The 18,079-nt window shown below is 52.9% G+C and overlaps 7 protein-coding genes across 7 annotated transcripts; 3 read left to right on the top strand and 4 right to left on the bottom strand.

Annotated features, from left to right (window-relative positions):
* Positions 1-2,431: 2,431 nt before the first annotated feature.
* On the bottom strand, positions 2,432-4,912 carry A1O5_03700 (serine/threonine protein kinase; the record flags this gene model as incomplete). The annotated part of the gene is made up of 3 exons (XM_007744311.1): positions 2,432-3,728; positions 3,797-4,679; positions 4,729-4,912. The coding sequence occupies 3 exons, from the start codon at positions 4,910-4,912 to the stop codon at positions 2,432-2,434; spliced, it is 2,364 nt and encodes a 787-aa protein (XP_007742501.1).
* Positions 4,913-5,202: 290 nt separating this feature from the next.
* A1O5_03701 (uncharacterized protein) lies at positions 5,203-6,536 on the top strand (the record flags this gene model as incomplete). The annotated part of the gene is made up of 2 exons (XM_007744312.1): positions 5,203-5,521; positions 5,662-6,536. 2 exons carry the CDS (start codon positions 5,203-5,205, stop codon positions 6,534-6,536), a joined length of 1,194 nt encoding a protein of 397 aa, XP_007742502.1.
* Positions 6,537-6,863: 327 nt separating this feature from the next.
* On the bottom strand, positions 6,864-7,577 carry A1O5_03702 (uncharacterized protein; the record flags this gene model as incomplete). The annotated part of the gene is made up of 1 exon (XM_007744313.1): positions 6,864-7,577. One exon carries the CDS (start codon positions 7,575-7,577, stop codon positions 6,864-6,866), a length of 714 nt encoding a protein of 237 aa, XP_007742503.1.
* Positions 7,578-8,523: 946 nt separating this feature from the next.
* A1O5_03703 (uncharacterized protein) lies at positions 8,524-10,320 on the bottom strand (the record flags this gene model as incomplete). The annotated part of the gene is made up of 1 exon (XM_007744314.1): positions 8,524-10,320. One exon carries the CDS (start codon positions 10,318-10,320, stop codon positions 8,524-8,526), a length of 1,797 nt encoding a protein of 598 aa, XP_007742504.1.
* Positions 10,321-11,422: 1,102 nt separating this feature from the next.
* A1O5_03704 (uncharacterized protein) lies at positions 11,423-12,576 on the top strand (the record flags this gene model as incomplete). The annotated part of the gene is made up of 5 exons (XM_007744315.1): positions 11,423-11,654; positions 11,713-11,844; positions 11,921-12,054; positions 12,132-12,231; positions 12,344-12,576. 5 exons carry the CDS (start codon positions 11,423-11,425, stop codon positions 12,574-12,576), a joined length of 831 nt encoding a protein of 276 aa, XP_007742505.1.
* A 2,794-nt stretch (positions 12,577-15,370) lies between these two features.
* On the top strand, positions 15,371-16,615 carry A1O5_03705 (uncharacterized protein; the record flags this gene model as incomplete). Its single annotated transcript, XM_007744316.1, has 1 exon — positions 15,371-16,615. One exon carries the CDS (start codon positions 15,371-15,373, stop codon positions 16,613-16,615), a length of 1,245 nt encoding a protein of 414 aa, XP_007742506.1.
* Positions 16,616-16,752: 137 nt separating this feature from the next.
* Positions 16,753-17,676, bottom strand: A1O5_03706 (uncharacterized protein; the record flags this gene model as incomplete). The annotated part of the gene is made up of 1 exon (XM_007744317.1): positions 16,753-17,676. The coding sequence occupies one exon, from the start codon at positions 17,674-17,676 to the stop codon at positions 16,753-16,755; it is 924 nt and encodes a 307-aa protein (XP_007742507.1).
* Between the last annotated feature and the right edge of the window lie 403 nt (positions 17,677-18,079).

Genomic DNA, 18,079 nt, shown 5'->3' on the forward strand with positions numbered 1-18,079 from the left:
GGGTGTTTCCGAAAAAGACAAAGATTCCAGACAACGAGATGAAATGGACCTCCCTCAGCAATCCTGTTCCCCCATATCCGACATCTGTTCGTCTGTCTGCCTGCTTGTTCCTTCAACTTCCATCCATCCCTTCTTTTGATTGTCCTTTCTTTAATCCACGCATGCACAGCCTGCCTACTCAGGATGGCCCGCGCCCTGCTTGGGCGGGTACACGTTCCCATTGACCTCGACCGTGGGCTTGCAGGTGCACCTGGCGTCCTTGGGTACGGAGTCCATGACGCTGGGGATGTGTCTCCCGCATCCCCACCACGTCGTCTTCTCTGCTCGGACCCCGAGTTAGTGCATGTTTTCTTTCCCTTCCAAGGGGTCGTCGTGCCAAGAAATCCAAGGCGGAAAGAGTCCGCAGGGGATGTTTGCCCCGGGGGAGATAATGGGGCGCAATGGGCTGAATGTTTGCCCTAAGCTCTGGAGAATCAAAAGAGCCTAGGAGAAGAGGGATGGGGAAGGAGACTTACGACAAGTAGGACACGTTCTCTTCATGCACATCTTGGTATATGTGTTGACGTCGTGTGTTCGCTTTCCGTAGGTTCTTAGCTAAAACTGGTCCTTTCTTGCTGCTGTTTGACTTTTGGCCTGATCGATTGTGAGCCTGGTTTGGTTCGAATTCCGCAACTGGTGTCAAGATGCCGTGGCGCCGGGAAGCGACGGATTATATATGTGTATATATACCTACCAAAGGGCTAGGATATCTTTTCCACCGTATATCCGGGAAATCACCAAGCACAAGACCACCTAAGCTAACCGCGGATTATTCTTCATAGCAGGTACATCGTGACATTTTTGCCCCTCTATTTCTGGGCTCTTCCATTATCGGGGACTGCCCTCCATTGAGGGGAGCAAGCACGAGGAGGCACGTTATTCAGCATCATTATTAAATGTACTTGTTACAAGTCCTTGTAGGTCAGTTCTCGGTCCTTTTTGGCCTCTTCCACCCCCCCCCTTTGCGTCCCCCTTGCATTAGAAATGAAATCGCCCTCCATCGGATCCATCACTTGGTAAATTCGACGAGGCCGAAAGCCGCTTGATTCCTCACGTCACCATTGCCCGTTCGAGTTGGTGAAATTTTTTGAAACCTCTTGGCCCCTGCTGGATTGCCAGAGACTGGACCCCGCTAAGGGGAAACCGGCGACATGGTTGGAAATCTGGGTAGACCCCGAGGTCGCCGAGGGTGGGTGGTCTTGGACTCGTGGGTGGGTCAGTGCGCGAAGACTCGCAAGACCATTCTGCAACTATCAGAAAGAGAGAAGGTCGCAAGGAAAATGGGAAACATTAGTCTGAATATACTTCTACATAAGCGAGTCGGAGACTCGTGGTGCATTAGGAGCCTCGAGTCGTGGAGTCATGGAGTCATGGGTATCGTAAACAGCAATCATAATGCGCTCAGAACATGCAGATCCTCCAGGATGCTCGTACATCGTCGGGATACATGTTGGGGTCTGTCGTCGTGGCCTTAGGCGGTCGTGGCCACGTAACCATGTCTGCCATTGTCGTTGCTGTGCTCTGCTGTGCCCTCACAGTCGTGCTTGTTGACCGGACCGGGAACGGAGTGCCCCGGTTACGAGCACCAACTCAGTCCGAACCAAAAGAGAGGGATTGCCGTAACAAGAACTGTCGACCATTTCGTCCTCGCACCTGCGCTGACATTCTGATTCGAATAGACGCATGCCCATCCGGAGAAAATCCCCCCATTGCCGCCGCAGCTCAGCGGTCGCAGCGGCGGTTCCGATATACCATTAAATACGCATTTCTGCGTTGTCCAGTCGGCCGAATTCAACCTTAGCACCCAGCCAGTAGGGCAGCACGTTGCCCACGCCGTGTTGTCGCTGTTCTGTTGCAGGATGAAGCAGAAGTTTTGCGGGCAAAGTGAGTTTGTGGATGGGTTGGGACAGGAGGCTTGTCGCGCGGCGATGGAACCTATCTGGCTTCCCATCTCGAGAATATTTATCTGAGATATCGACTCCGACATATTGAGATGCTGAATTGAAGCCGCGGAATCCGCCGGATCTGTGCTAAGGCTATGGACAATCGGGTTTGTCCACACTGCCCATGGGAACAGGAGAAATGCTATATGGAGTATAGAGAGGAGTCCAATCATTGCGACGCCGTTGCGATGCTTTCGATGATGACGCGCAATCTAGAATGCCTTTGACCCTGTATTTCAACGGATTGGATGGGCTGATGGGAGAAATAGCCGGGAAGTCAGTGGCTGGGAGAGATCGAAAGATATCGGAGAGCGGCTGCTGACTAAGGCATCAAGCCTCGCTTCATGTGACACGGAAGCGACGGGATTGGCTCGTCAACGTCTCAGCCTTGATCGGGCGTGCGCACAAGGCAAGGGTGACCTTGGGGTGATCTCGTAAAGCCTCACGCCTCACCTGAGCCTTGCCTGCACATTCCGGACATGGGGTGATACAGCCTCTGCAGACTTCAGGGAGAGGACCGCTGCCTGTTGTGCAATAGGCAGCACCTCCTCAAGCGTGCGACCCTTAGCAAGGCCTGCGACGATAACACCCAACATTGTGTCACCAATGCCATTGACAGACACTATTTCGTTCTGTTCGACTTCAACGAATGGTGGAATCAACCGCATATACAAGCCACCTATCTCAGGCTCATGGGACAAATTTCTCGACAGCACATATGGGGCGTTCTCTGGCTGTGTGAGTCTCGGATCCCCACGCCGCAGCAGGCAAGCCAAGAGACACCCTCGATGTCCGAGCTTTGTCACCAGATTTGGGATAAATGGAAGAAGCTGGATACATTGTTGTGGGATCCCATGTTCGACTAACTCATGACCCGCGACAGAGATCAATCGATCCCGAGAACTCGTGCCAGAGAGACCAAGGCTGTCGATTGTGTTCCACCACTGCTCTGATTCAAACATCAGCGCGTTTCTGGCCGAGTTGTAGATTGCTGTTAACTCGAGCCTGTTCGGAGACGCAAGGCTAACAACATGATTTGGCGCTACGTTAGCGTTGATGATGGCAGAGTTGTCCTTGTGGAAAAGACGAGCAGCCTTTGCAACAGAAACAGGTTCGAACGCAACAAAAGCCTGGTGGGCTTTCGCAGCCTTCAAGATAGACGAAAGAATGGGCGGAGACCAGTTTGCGTCGACAACCACCCACTTCGGCTTGCTTTCATCCATCTTTGCCATCCAATAGTCTGGCGATTCGAGTTCCGGGAGAGCAAATATTGACATATCTGCCATCGCAACCATGAGATCTTTGTTTGTGTCATTGACGGCGACATACTGTGCTGTTCGCGCACCGTCATTAGTAGAAAGCCGTCGTATAGCCGTCGTCCCAAGACCGCTGTTCTCAACATGATCGAGAAGAGATGCCCCGGCCGGATCGTCCGCCACCACACTCGCCAGTGTGACTCTTGCACCTGCCAGATGGGCGGCCATGGCAACATTACGGCCGACCCCGCCGGGTGACTGAGAAATGGTGGACGGATTCGAAGTGTGAAGCGTTGGAGTGGTTGAGTCCGGTGTGATTTTGAACGGCCGATGGTCACACACTGTATCACTTGCGAGCGATCCGGCGACAAGTATTTCCACCGGCTGAAAGGACTGTTCAACAGACCTGTGTACCGGTTCCGCTAGGCTATTCGGAGCACTTTGAGTGCTCATTGTAGGTGTGGCTAAGTTCCCACCCCGGATGACCTTGCTGGCATTCTCTCTAGATCATGTCAGCAAGTGCCCTGTCTACCCTGTGAAAAGCCGAACACGGCTCACCGCTGAGGCGCAGCTCCACGCCGTCTCTCAAGCTTCGCCAGTTCGACGGCGACTTTAGTCCCGCGGACGACATTCGCCTCAATCAAGGCCTCATTCGCCCGCACACTCCCTCCGTTGCTTAGTTCCCGAATCCGCTTCAAGATGTAGGGAGTGTTGGCACTCCCACCAATGCCTTTCTGCTCGGCTTCGGCGACTGCTTGAGTAATAATTGAATCGATCTCTTCCTTTGCCATTGCCGAGTTTTCTGGGACCGGATTGGCAAAAAGCAATCCAGAATGGACGGGAAACCCGTATTGTGCATAGATAATAGCTGCGGCATCAGCCTCGTCCTGAATTGTCTTGGGGCTTTTGACACCGCTGTCACGGGAGAAGAAGGCGGGAAAGTCGACATCTCCTTGTCTGCCATCCGCAAAGGTGCCCACGCCCACCCCCTGCGTCTCAAGATATTCCAACGTGCGCGGGATATCCAAGAAGCTCTTACAACCGCTTGAAATCACCGCTACAGGCGTTCGCCCAAGTTCTGTCAAGTCTGCGGAAATGTCCATAGAATTCTCCCCTCCACGATGAACACCTCCCAGGCCACCTGTTGCGAAGACCTTGATGCCCGCTAAATATGCAAGGACCATTGTCCCAGCGATGGTTGTGCCACCATTGAGCTTTTGACCTCGAAGCCCTAGACCCCCGATGAAACCCAGATCCCGTCTTGATATCTTCCACGTGTTCTCACTGCCGGCGGTGGACACAAGTTGTATGAGTTCTTCAGCAGCTATGCCAACACAAGCCTTGCCTTCGAGGATGCCGATGGTTGCGGGCACGCCGCCGTTGACACGGACTAGGGATTCCAGGTGGGAGGATAGGGCAACGTTTTCAGGGTAGGGGAACCCTGATGACTTGTGAGCCTTGAACATCCTGTATTAGGCTGGACAATGTACCATGCGTGTAAATCGTAGTCTCCAGTGCAACGACTGGCTTGCCAGTTGCAAGGGCATCCTGAACTTCTTCCGATATGCGGAAGAATTTATCTCGACCAGAGGAGTTCTTGCGTCTTTGGCAGGCGAATCGCAGAGGTTTTCGGTACGCGGAGCGAAAAAACAACGATCTCCTGCACAAAGCCATTACTCGGAGAAAGCACGTCGATGCCTTGACAGATCGACAAAGAAATTCGCGGTCAAAGTCACCCGCATCCACATCTTCAGCCTGGCCTGCTATGATTGGCTAGAGGTAGTGTACAAGGCTGACTGGAAGTTGCCGATGCTATACGTCATATTCGACTTGCAGTGACTACAATGGGATGCACTGACCAAGTTTAAGAAGGTCAATCACCGCATTTCTACCTCGATCTTTCGATTTACTTCTTCCAGTCTCCTCTCTTGTAGTAAATTTCACACCGTGTACCCTCGAACAACATGGTCCGCGTAGAAATCGGTGGCAGGCCCATCATTGATGTTGACACCCGCCCAGGCGATGTTGGACGACTCAAGCAGCAAATCCGGCGTAGGATGCGAGGAGGTGGCCGAACTGTGCATCTGAGCTGGACAACGACCACGCCTCGACTCGTGTTGACAAGTGACACTGAAGACTTTGACCCGACAATCATATCTCATTTCCAAGAGGAAGGATTTCAGCTGAGCTATCTTCAATATGAGGGAGACAAGGCGGCCTATATGGCACAGCTCCAGCACTTACAAGACCCCTTGGAGCTTGGGGAGCGCTACGCCATCGTAGGTAAGTGAAGAACAGGATACACATTACGCTCGAGACATGTCGTCGACTTCTATTTTGTGTGAACCTTCTATCGACAACCGACCCCCTAGGATTTCAACACCCACTCAATTTCAAGGATCTGACAGTCTTTTTCTTTCCAGCCTACGGCGACGCTGCAACTCTGGTTCTGGAAGCTTGTATGAAGCCCATGCCCAAGCTTGTTGCTGTTGTCGCGTACTATCCAGGACATGTCCCGAAAACCACAACCAGCTTCCCCCCGACCTTGAACGTGTTGATCCACCTGGCCGCCTCGCAGAGATGGGGCACACGCTTCCCGTCATATCGCTACGAGAACACCCGACCAGGCTTCGCCGAGCACGACCTCGAGGAATTCGACAAGATTGGCGCCTCGTTAGCCTGGTCGCGAACACTAGGTCTGCTTCGCTTAGCCTTTGACATCGAGGGGCCCGACCTTGAAACAATCTGGGAGGCTCACACGCGACTCGAGTTTGGGGAAAAGGACGTCGACAAGACCATGGCGACCATGGTACCTCAGCCATACGTGAACCACGTCCCAACCATGACAGGTGGGATCGGCCACGACCAGCTTCGCCGATTCTACGCCGACTTTTTCATCCCCAATAACCCGCCAGACATGCGGATACGGCTGCTGAGCCGAACCGTTGGCGTAGACAGGGTAGTCGACGAGATGTTTGTCTCATTCACACACACCACCGACATACCCTGGATGCTGCCGGGCGTGCCACCGACGAACAAAAAGGTGGAAGTTGTGCTGGTCAGCGTGGTGTGCCTGCGTGGAGGCAAGCTTTTCCACGAGCACGTCCACTGGGATCAGGCGACCGTGCTCGTGCAAGTAGGACTGCTGGATCCAAAATACATTCCGAAGACATTCAAGACCGCCGAGGAAGGGAGGGAGGAGGAGGTCGAGAGGCTGCCTGTTTGGGGAAGGGAAGCCGCGAGGAAAGTCCTGGACGAGGACAGTTCGGAGAGCAATGAGTTGATTCCAGATTGGTGATGGATGAACTGTGGAAGGAAACCTTTTAATTTAGTCGCTAGGAAGGCGACTTAGTCAATCATCTGTCGATGTGGGATCTGATGTAGTTCTAAGGTGAAGAAAGAGAGAGAGAAAAAGAGAGAAGAGAAATTCGTTAATTCGTTAATCTCTAGCCTTGACCTGCGAAGTGAGTATTGTATGGTCAGTAGTAATGATATAGCAAATCCCTCCCTCGACGGCACGAACAAGTTGTGCCTAGATCTGACGCCGTTCGCCACCGCTGAGCCAGGTAAAACGCCGCCATGTAGCACGCCATTCGACACCAAAGCGAACCCAACGAGGCTTCAATTACAACTTTCCGCGATGAAGCCTCCTCCTGTGGCATGCTTCAACCTCGGCGTCGATCTGGTCGTCGCTCAGCTTCAATTCGTCCCAGATCTCCTTGAATCTCTGCAGCTCCGTCCTAGCGAAGTCCTCGACGTCGCTCCACACCCGCCTCCTCGCGCCTGTGCACTTGTCGACTACCTGCAGGTCCGGGGTAAGGCGCTGGGTCTTCAAATACTCCCTGCCCAGCCGCTGGCTCTCCTCGGGATCCAGCATGTGTTCCAAGTGCGGGATCTGCTGTCCGGACTCAACCTTCATGTGCTCCAATAGCTGCGCGAAGAGTGCACGCAGGGCGCCGAGGAACTGGTCCCCTTCGAGCGGAACGTGGAACAGTGCGAGCAGTTTGGAGCGGGCTCTCTCGTGGTCTGTCCGGTCGTGTTCGGCCATGTGCACGCCCTCATCGCCAAGGTGCTCGATGAAAGCGGGCCGCATGACGATGTCTTCCGACACGTCGTGCCGGACGAGCCGCCAGGTGACTTCCTTCAGGAGGCGGGCACGGTCCTGGGGTGCCTTGGCCCTAAGAAGGCGCCCAGCGACTTTGTTGATCGTGTTGTGATCATGGTCGATGACGGTGGAGAATGTGAGAGGAGGATCGTATGGGAGACTGGGCGAACTGGCGCCGTGGTGACTCGCATCAGAGGACGATTGGGAGCTGTATGCAGGTGATGGAGCTGCCATGGTGAGGACCGGAGCCTGGACTGAGCCTGTTCAGATATGAAAAAGGTGACGATGGTCGTCACACGGCACCAATCTCACAGCCGTGGAAATAGAGCTCTTGCTGAAGGTAGCGGTGTCTGTCGGAACAGATGAGGACAGAATGAGCGGGCGCCTTTAATAGCCTTACCAGGACCCTGCAAGGGCCAATGTGTGAAGGTACCACAAGAGCCTCGTATAACCCAACCCACCAGAGTGCCAGGAGCCTCTGATGGACATCGACGGCCCATGCCCTGCATGATGGAGACAGCAGAAGGGTGAGAAAAGCACGAAAGGTGACTTTACAGTGGCGAAGCGGCCCAGCATCGATCGCGCAAACCTTCCAACTGCCCAAGTGTTGCATGGCCCTCGGTCAAGCATGACTTTCCATCACCGCAATGTCCCCAATCATGTCTTGACAATGGGAACAAGAGGGGCAAGCAGGAGGATATTCCAAGCTTGTAGCCGACATTGCGTTGAAGGAGTTGGCCGAGGGCGACGAATCAAAGAGAGAAATTCTCGGAAAGACGCGAGCAAAAGTACATCGGGAAACGGCAAGGCCGATATTACTTGCCCGATCAAGTCTAGGCCAGTTCAAGGGACTCGGAGAGGATACAGACCAGATAGACCCAGGGCCAGGGTTAATCGAATTGTTTGGAGGCTGGATGAAAGACTCTCGATGATCAAGAACGTAGAAGGTCGTTGATAACGAATTCGAGTGCCCAATAAACCGCCAAACCGTGATCCCGTCGCAGCACTTCCCTTTACTAGACACTGCCCCATCAGGTCCGACTGTGGACGGCAGAACCGGTAACTACTAAGTCATAATGCGCTCAAACGCAGAAGAATAGAAACATCAACATGAAACACCAAGGTAGACAAGCAACCCATCGCCCGTTCTTCCAGGGCGGGAATACCCAGCAACGAACCCTCACGCCGATCCAGGTTCGCCAGCGTCATACACTTCCCGGCTGTCCCAAATCCGCCGCATCAGCGCCTCCTCCGATGAAAGTCCAAAATGCTCATCGTCCTGGGCACCATCAAGATTGCCCTGCGACGGTGTCACCTCGATATCATCATGGCTGCTCTGGCGCTGGAAATGGACTCTACCCCCATGGCCTCTGCTGTTGGAGCGTGACATCAATGGTGACGGCTTTGGGTCCTCCAAGCTCCGGCTGACGCCAGTCTTTGTGTGTCCATTCACATTCGTCGCACTGGGTCCACGCCGACTTTGCGGTCTGCTCTTAGAGTATGCTCCACTAGGGGCGACGGAGCCAACGTCTTGAGGCAGTGAATTGCTGTCCTTGAGTCGATTCATGCTTTCAACGAGTGGACTGCGGAACCTCCTAACCACCATCAACTGTTTGACGGCACTCTCATAATCCTGCTTCGCAGCTTTGATTTCCCCGGCTAGCGATCGATTTCTATTTCTGGATCCTGCACGGCCATGCATCGCCGTCCCAGACCCTAGTTGGAGTCCCATGCCGGCCGGGGGAGGGGTTGTAGGTGTCGCCGCGCCTGCTCTCATGATCTCCCTTCTCTGCAGCTCAAGCTTCTGCTGCGTCCGGGATGGATTCTGGGATATCCTTGCCTTGTGCAGAGTCCTGGCCTTCTCCGGGGATTCCGACGGTTGGGGTTTGTAGTTGGAAAGAAAGTTTGACGGGGAGTCTTCATCAGAGTCGTCTACAATATGGCGGACGGAGCCGGCTGGAGTGTCTGTCGGTAGGAAATGTGAGACACCACCTTCTACAGACGAGGACACCAAAACGGGCCCGGACACGGGGCCGGACGACGAAGGAGTAAGTTTTCCGGAGGCAGGGGTAAGGGCCGTGTGACCCGTGTTCGCTGTTGACGAAGCAGCGTCGGCATGCGAAATGTGGGTGAAGGATCTGGACGAGTCGTTCCGCACCAACTGGCCAGGTCCAACGTGTGCAGAAACAGTCGACATTGCCGGAGGGGCACGAGAAGATCGAGGATATTGTTGAAGCAGGGCAGGATCAGCAGGGTTCTGCGACTGCAATATGGCCAACTCATTCTTGAGGTTCGGCGCAGATCGATTTTTGGTCTTTAAGGATGCTTGGGGAGGCGAGGACGTCTTTTCGGGATGGCTAATGTCCGGGTCTGTAGGGCGTCGAGGGGCTGCCTCACCGTTGGGCGTATGTGCCCTCACTGGCGTAGATGTCTTGGAATTATTGCGTGTGAGTTCGGGAGACTGTGTGGTTGAGTCCTCCCATTCACCCTCCTCTTCATCGTCTGAAGATCGGTCACCAAGTTGAAACACGCCATCTTTCTCTCCCTTGCTCTTCCGTCTAACTGCCGGCGTTAATCCGACCTTCTTCAGGGCCCCGTGGGAGACGTTTCGTGGCAGAGCGTTGGCGGATTGATTTTTGCGCAGGTTCCCGAAGGAGGTATTCTTGACCAAGGTGACATGGGAGCTGTTGCGTTTTACCAGAGGCGTTCTCGGGCTGTGGGGAGGTGAGGTGCCCCCTGACTTTTTCCGCTGGTGATGGTTCTGATAGTCGGAAGTGATGCTGGCGGTAGATTGGACCTTGCCTAGTTTACTGAGTCCCTTTCCGTGCGAGACATTTCTTGAATGGCGATTGACGACGTGGGGACGGTGGGCTTTGTGGGTGGTTGTTTGCCTGCCTGAGGAACTCAGAGAATGGGTCGAGGACGTGCGCTCGTTTAGCGAGGGCCGTTTGATGGGAGAGGGGGAAGCGGAAGGCATTGTGTTGAGCCCATCGATCGAGAGGTGCGGAAAGCGGTCAGAGCTCTTGATACCGAGTAAGATTACTCTCTGTAAATGGGCGTGTTGGATGAAAGCTGCGATGAGGTGCGTAATTGTTCAGGAGAACACGAGCGCAGTTTGAGATCGTTGATCGTTGATCGGGTCAAAAAAGATATTGGCGGCGAGGCGGGTTGCCGATGCTACTTTCTGGACTTTTGCGGGATGCCCGCTTTGAAGGAGCTCCACCACCACCGCTAATACCATCTGGCAGAGGGGACATCTCACCCCGTTCTCTTCATGTATTCCTTTTCTCTCTATTCTCGGATTTGACTTTGTCTTCATGAATCTCCAGACAAAGCTTTATACCGGAAGACTGTGTCTTGATGCATCTTCTGCATTCGACTAATAGTTATCTAGTGCATAAGTCAAAATCCAGATTCGAACAATGCCTCTAGGATGCCGCAGTGAATGGACTTATACCAAAAGCGCTACAATGCGAGTTTCTCCCATACTCCATACTCCCAATCCACGGAATATGGTCAAGGTGGCTACGTCCTTATGAGAAGGTCATGTATTGTTTTTATGGAGTCTGAAAAAGGCTTTGCAGCAGAGCACTCGCCCTTCACCACATTCTTCATGTGCTCGACACGGCTGTACACCGACACAGTCGGGGTCGGCATCTGCACTTCTGGGAATGATCTCATGTCCATACGCAGATGAATCCGATCTCAGGAATGCAAAGGACTACGTACATACCAACACGTGCACGATCCAACCACAACGGCCTGTATTCTAACCCATAATCAACATGTTGTGGGGGGGCACCGGTCATTCTCCAGATCACGACTAGGATGACCGCCACACCTTACTGGGAATCTCTCTTCCTCTTTCATCGAATGGCCATTTGCCGGTTCCAAAAAAAGATCAAAAGCTCGCCATGTATCATCGACCGGGGGGAAGCCGAGCAGCTTCCCCTAGACTGTGAACTCAGTTGTCTCCTGGACATTTCTTCTGCAGAGAACTTCGCTGTCGAAATTGACCACACGAACAAAGTACTGACTGCGATATCCTAGGCAAGGTACCATCTCTTCGACGATTAATCATGGACTCATATGAAGAATCCAATGTGCCCTTTTTGCTGGATCTCAAGGACGATTCGACGGAAAGATCTATTATTCGTGAAAAGCCAGTCTGGAACTCTAAGAGGCTCTTGTGGTGGACCTTTTGCGCGATGGTTCTTGTCGTATCCAATGCATTCACCTTTTACGGTGCTCGAGTCTATCGGCACAGTCAATTAGACAGGGTGTGCACCGCTCACACTTCACAGAACTGGAGTGAGCTTTTCGGCCTGCACTTTTCCAAACTTTGTTGTACACTAACAGAACGTGTCAGGCCCTGTTGAGCAAGATGTAAACATCCATTACAGCAGCACGCGATTCAACGCGTCATTCTACAAGGAATCCATTTATCGACAAGCAGCGAGTCCGGAAGTTGACGCAGCCTGGGAGGAACTGGGTACTGAACGTGAGTACCTCCACGCCCCCATATCGCACTTCGGAATGTGGTTCAATGTCGTTTCTAACCCTTCTCCTGCCTCTAGTCAAAGGCGTTGTCCTGACTGTCGACGAAGCCAAAAAGTCCGGCTTAGAATTGGATCGTGTCATGGTGGGGGAGGACTATGGAGGCCCCGGTTATGTGGCATTTGTGGAAGTCACGCATCAAATACACTGCTTGGTAAGGAAGCCAACGTTTCCGCGCTCCGAGAAGATCCCAGCGCATCAATACTGGAGCTATCGCTGACCTAGACCCAGAATCTTCTACGCCGAGGCCTCTGGTTCAATTACGAATACTACCAGTCCCACAGCATAGGGGAATTCGCTGACGGCGATCGCATAGTCAAACTCCATATTGGTATGTCGGGAATGGTCTCTTTATTCTCACTTCGACGGGCCCCCTTATCCCTTGGTGTTCTATTGCGACCGAAACACAAATCAACTGACCATCTCTCGTGCGTCTGTATTAGGGCACTGTCTCGACACACTTCGCCAGGCTCTCATGTGTAGCTCTGACACAGGCCTCCTCCCCTTCGTCTGGGTGGGCAACCCACCGAAACAATTCCCTGACTTCTTCCGTGAACACAAATGTCGAAACTTCGAGCCTATACTGGAATTTGCGAAGAGAAGAGAGGTCAAGGCGCTGGAACATATGAAAGCGGTTCCTCATAAGGGGGCTTTGATTCTGGATGACTTTCCCTGACTGTGATATGTGGTCCATATTGAATATTCCAGACGAAACTGGGTCGGGTACGCACTGGTCAAACATTTCCAGCTGAAATGCGTTTTCTTTCTGTATCGGATCCGTGGTATGGTCAGACTCACATTCGCAAGTTCTGAAACCCTACAGGCGGATTATCGGTTCGACAAATCACACCCTCAGTCTCTTCCCCTGAGATTGCGTCGCCGGGGGAATGATATTTCCAGAAAGAGAAATCTGCAAGCCCTGGGGCGGAGCGGCCAAGTCACAGGAATACTACCCACCATGGCCAACGGTCGGATTGCGCGGTCGAGCTATACTATTGCCATGGGCGTATATCAAGGACGAACGCTTTTTTTTTTGGAATTCTGTACTTCTGCAAATATGAAAGCGTGGCTCGAGCAGAAAGGAAAGAGGGAGAAAAAGAGAAGGATCACAGGACAATCTTGTATAGAAATACATATTCGTTGATAAGAATATGGCAGGCCTTCAGCAATGAAATTTAGCTTTGCCGAGTTCCAGTTGAAGGACTGCGAAATAAATGAGATGCCTGAGGTGGCGCCGAATACGCTTGCTTGTTGCCAATCGATATAGGAAAGTCTTCATGATCGGGCCAGTAAGACAGTCATCAGGCTGTGTTGTCAAGGCTCTGCAGCATGTTCTGGATGTTTTATGTTATGCGATATATATATATATATATACATATATCTGGTGAAATACATCGTAGACCACAATGTGCCTCCTGCGTCCAACCCTAGATTGAGTCATGATGGGGGAGTTAACCATCCAATTATCGCCATGTGTCTTATCGGACACCATCGCTAAGTCGTGCAGTCGATCGCGAGCACAGCAGCGGCATGCCTGGAATGTACTACGCGCGTTAAACCTGGTAACACGGCGAAAATGGCAGGTGAAAGGCTGGTTCGGGCAACTCGGGTTATTGATGGCAGCGACTGGGGAGTTCTAGGTAAGGGTGGGAGGGCTCACATATGTACCTCGTTCTGCGTTGTCTTGTTGAAAGATTGTGGTCACTTAGTTCCCACTCGTTCCCACTCGTTCCCACGGTCCCTATTGCCAGCTCAGCATTTTAGTGTTGTTGCACACAGCGCAGATCAGGTACCGCAAACATTGTGTGTATCTGGTTGGGGGGCCAAGCGAATGCATCGTCGACCAGGGGTCTTGAACTTCAGGTGCAAGCCGCTGCGGCCGCCCATCCCATGATTGCATGCTTCTCAGTCGCTTGGAAGGTCGAGCGGTCAGAGGGTCTCATCTAGACCTACTGTGAGGGGGGAAGGTCCAGCACGGGTTTGTCATCAGCACCTAGTTTCGCAGCTGCTAAAGGTTGCTGGCATATCAAGCACATGGCGCGAGTAGCCGAAGCGATTGGGTTCGATACCGTATCCTCGTCAGCAAGGCGCTGAATCCGGACGCAGGAAGATGCTTGGGGGGTGAATTGGCCATCTGGTGCCAGGCTCCATGGAGCAAAGGCAGGGCAAGCACCTGAGGAATGATGGATTGAAGGACATAAGTGCAGGGACAGCTTGGTAAGGACTCAGCTTGGATGCTGATAACTGAGTACGAGGTAATAACCAAGTGAGCAAGTTGAGTGGAGAATCGACGATGGATCAAAGGAGCAGCGCCCCTACTTACCTACTTAGGTACTTAGGTACTCAGTACAGACTGGGTGGGTGCTACAGGTAATAGGTAATAATACATAATACTCTAGGCGCTACGTAACTGCCAGGCAGCTAAACTTAGGCGCGGACTCGTAGGTGCTAGGAGGGGCAAGGACCGCAAACAGCCCCCACTTACAGAACGTCAAGAGAATTGTTTCCGCTCGCGGCGGCAGCAGCACAGGTTGTGGTGGTGTTGGCGCCTCGTCTAGTTGAAAGCTTTCTTTCTTGCGTCCTTCTACTCTCCAATTGCGCCATCGACCTCGAGTCTCCAGACCAGGTACTGGGTATTGTACGAGTCATCAATCCTTCCTCGTCCCCCCCATGTTCTTGTGTATCTCGCAGAGTGCTACTGACTTTATCTAGCGGTCTGTTCTTGAAACTGACCAATCCTTCTTGTCTACGCCGCGCCCTCTCAATCTCTCGATACATACATACCACCGCAAAACCTTATCTCACTTGGGCCGTTTCATTTTCTTTCTCTCTGCAAGCTAGTACCTACACAAATCGATTCTGTCCGAAACCCACTTCTTTTCTTGCCGATCCTCAGCCAGGCTTCCTGTTCATTAAACTCCTTCGCTGATAGGCACAAAACGGGCGCCGCACCAGTGGTAATACACCTGGCGAGACTTCAGAGTCGGGAGGCCAAAAGAGCCCAAAATCCGGCCCACCAGCCTTCCCTATTCTGGTCTTCCTCCTCCATTCCGTTGTCGCAATGACAGCGATAAGTCGATCGGGAAAAAACAATTGATATCCTCCTCCTCGTCACTTGTCCATTGTTTCCCACCCAGACTGCAAGTCCACCCTAGGTCGTGCACACCTCCCCCTTTCTACTGCCTCTTTTGCAAAGTCTATGGCGTCATGTCATTAATATACTCTGTTCGCGATCCGGAGTGGCCGTCTGATCTACGCTTTATCGATCGCTGACCCACGACCCTGGTGATGGTGAGATTCGATACTCGCACTCCAGAACCATCATCACAACGGATTATATCTTGAATCAACCATCGAACCGAACCAAATAATTGTCCCCAATTCTATTGAGACCGGGCTGTGGCAGATTTGGCCCTCGGCATTTTACTTTTGTTTTCCACGACACGAAAGGCTGAGCCCTGCACTTGAAAATGGCCTACACTCTGCAGGCCTCTCTCCCAACGCCTCTCACGCCTTCTATGCCACTATATGGTCCGCTTCCTGAGCAAATCGAGGCCTTACCAATTACGCCTCCGGACATTCCGGCGAGCTTTGACGAGAAGACGTTCAAGCCAGACAGCCGAACAATCAAGAAGGCTTTGCACGTGCTTGCCACCGAGCGACAGGCACTCTCCCATCTCGAGGAACTATACACCAATTCTGCGGAGGTCCAGGATTCTCTTCTTCGGACCATCCGACAAATCATTCTTTCAGAGACTCGGCATGGCAAGACCATCTTCACGGGCGTTGGCAAGTCTGGTCATATTGCAAAGAAACTTGTCGCCACTTTTGTATCGCTGGGAATCCATGCAATATTTCTCCACCCTGTTGAGGCTCTCCACGGTGACCTGGGAATCGTTCGGCCCAATGACACGGTTATCATGATTACATTTTCTGGAAGGACGCCCGAACTCCTAGCCCTCCTTCCACATGTTGAATTCTGTGTCCCACTGATCGTCATGACGGCACACCTGACTCCAACCACTTGTCCTTTGCTGTCACATCCGGTAAGACAGGGCTCGACGAATATACTTCTACCGACTACCATTCATGAGTCTGAGATCTCGTCATTCGGGGTGTCAGCGCCAACGACCTCGACAACCATCACCCTGGCACTGGGCGACAGCCTGGCCCTTGCGGTCGCTGATGAACTTCATGCCGCTGCTGGTCTTCAGACACCGGCCATTTTTGCAGCAAATCATCCTGGTGGTGCAATTGGCGCTGCCTTGAAGACCTCCGCTCCTAACACGCCCAGAATGTCTGACCTGGCGACTGCAGTGTCGCAAGTCCCAATTGCGGTGGCACAATCAAGCCGTCCGCTCTTGTGCTTGGATGTGCTTGTGGCCGCCGTAAGGTCACCCCGCGGTTTCGTCCGGACCTCTCAGACTCATATGATAGGTCCAAGGAGAATTCAGAACCTACGAGATCCCTCTGCATCTATTTCGGCTGTGGCGGATGAGTGTGGCAGAGTGGAGGTCGAGAAGACAGACTGGATATCCGTTCTGAGCTCAACCACAGTCGAAGAGTGCAAAAGATGGATTCACCAGATGAGGGACGAGGGATCCGGTCGCGGCAAAGAATTCCTCAAGCGAGGCACTTTACTCGGGATTGTCGAGCACAACGAGGTGACGGGTGTTGTCGAGATAGAGGATGTCATGGGCGAAGACTTGACTTGATTTTTGCTCGCTTCCCAGGTTTTCATTTGAGGATTATCATGACCAGATATTATAGAGCTCTTGCACAAGGGTGGCCAGCAAGTGATTGATTTTGAATGCCAATATCGCATGCTCCTAGTCTGGCAACATTATGAGTTTCACGAATACCACTCATCTTCTTCCTCTTCCTCATCTTCTTCACCCTCGTCGTCTAGTCTGTTAACGCGACTTTCGGCTGCATCCTGTCCAGCAGTGTCAGCAGCTATCGCATTCACGCCCTGCCCCGTATCCCTTCCAGCCATGACACCGCTTCTGAGTGCATCCCTCTTCTCTCGCAGTCGTCGAATCCGCTCTTCCATTTGCTCCATGAGATCGAATTCTTCTTCTATCCTTCTCTCTTCGTCCTCCTTTTCGTCCTCCGCTTCAATCTCTAGCTTCCTCCGCCTGTCTTCGTCTTCCTGGGTTTTGAGCTGAGCGGTTGTGACCGGTGCTGCAGTGATTGTCGCCGAGGAGTAGTTCGGTGTGGCTGCGGCTAATGGTGCAACCTCGCGCTCGAAGGCGGCCCATTCGTCTTCATCTACTGTAGGTGGCTGGGACGAGCCATTCGGCGGCGGTGGAGCATTGTCCGCTGCCGGTGCAGGTGGTGTCGGCTGCTCTGCTTTCCGTCCAGCACCCTCCCCTTGTGCAGGCAGCGCTCTTGTCTGTATGCTGTCTGGTTCTCCTGGTTCTCCTCTCTCCAGGATAGCAATACTCTCTGGCCGCGACTTGGGCTTCTTCCGCGCATCGAGGTCCGCTTCGTCACGCTCTTCCGATGTCTCATCGTCAACATCTTCAATCTTCCTCTTAACTCCCTTGCCTGCATTGGTGCCGACGTTTGCAGTGGCGTTCTCTTGCGCAGCGGCTTGGGCGGCGCTTCTCCTGTGATTTGCGCTCTTGAGGTGCCCTTCCCAGAGGGCCTCGGACTTGACGTTCAGGTTGCAGACCGTACAGATTAGCATACCGGATTTAGTATAGGAGAGGTGAGGGTGAGAGATTCTACGAGCCTGCCGCTCTGCGGCGAGGAGAGCTCGGACGTCGGCCATGGTTGTACAGAGCACCCCCGGACTTCTGTTCAGTCCCTCAATGAAAGACGCTGGAGGAGGTGAAGAAGACGACCTGCGTGCTTCGGGAGAAAACAACATCCAAGGCCTCAAACTTGTCACCGAGGCGATCAAACCACAAGATTCAAGAACTGGTGGATCTTGCAGCGCCTAGTTCGGTTACGTCAACCGGAATGGTCGCCGCTTTTACATAGAAGTAAGTGGCTAGTACCGGGTCCCTCGTACCTTGCTCGTACTTCACTGCGCCTCCGCTTCCTTGGCGGTGGTGTTGGTGGTGTCGCAGCTCAGACTTTGAGGAGTTGCTGCCACTTTCACGATCGCCCGCCTGCACGGCATCACACTCCTCTCTCCTATCTCCATATTCTCATCACAACTTTTAACTCGG

The sequence above is a fragment of the Cladophialophora psammophila genome (genome assembly GCF_000585535.1).
Source record: "Cladophialophora psammophila CBS 110553 chromosome Unknown aczJe-supercont1.5, whole genome shotgun sequence".
Classification (NCBI taxonomy): domain Eukaryota; kingdom Fungi; phylum Ascomycota; class Eurotiomycetes; order Chaetothyriales; family Herpotrichiellaceae; genus Cladophialophora; species Cladophialophora psammophila.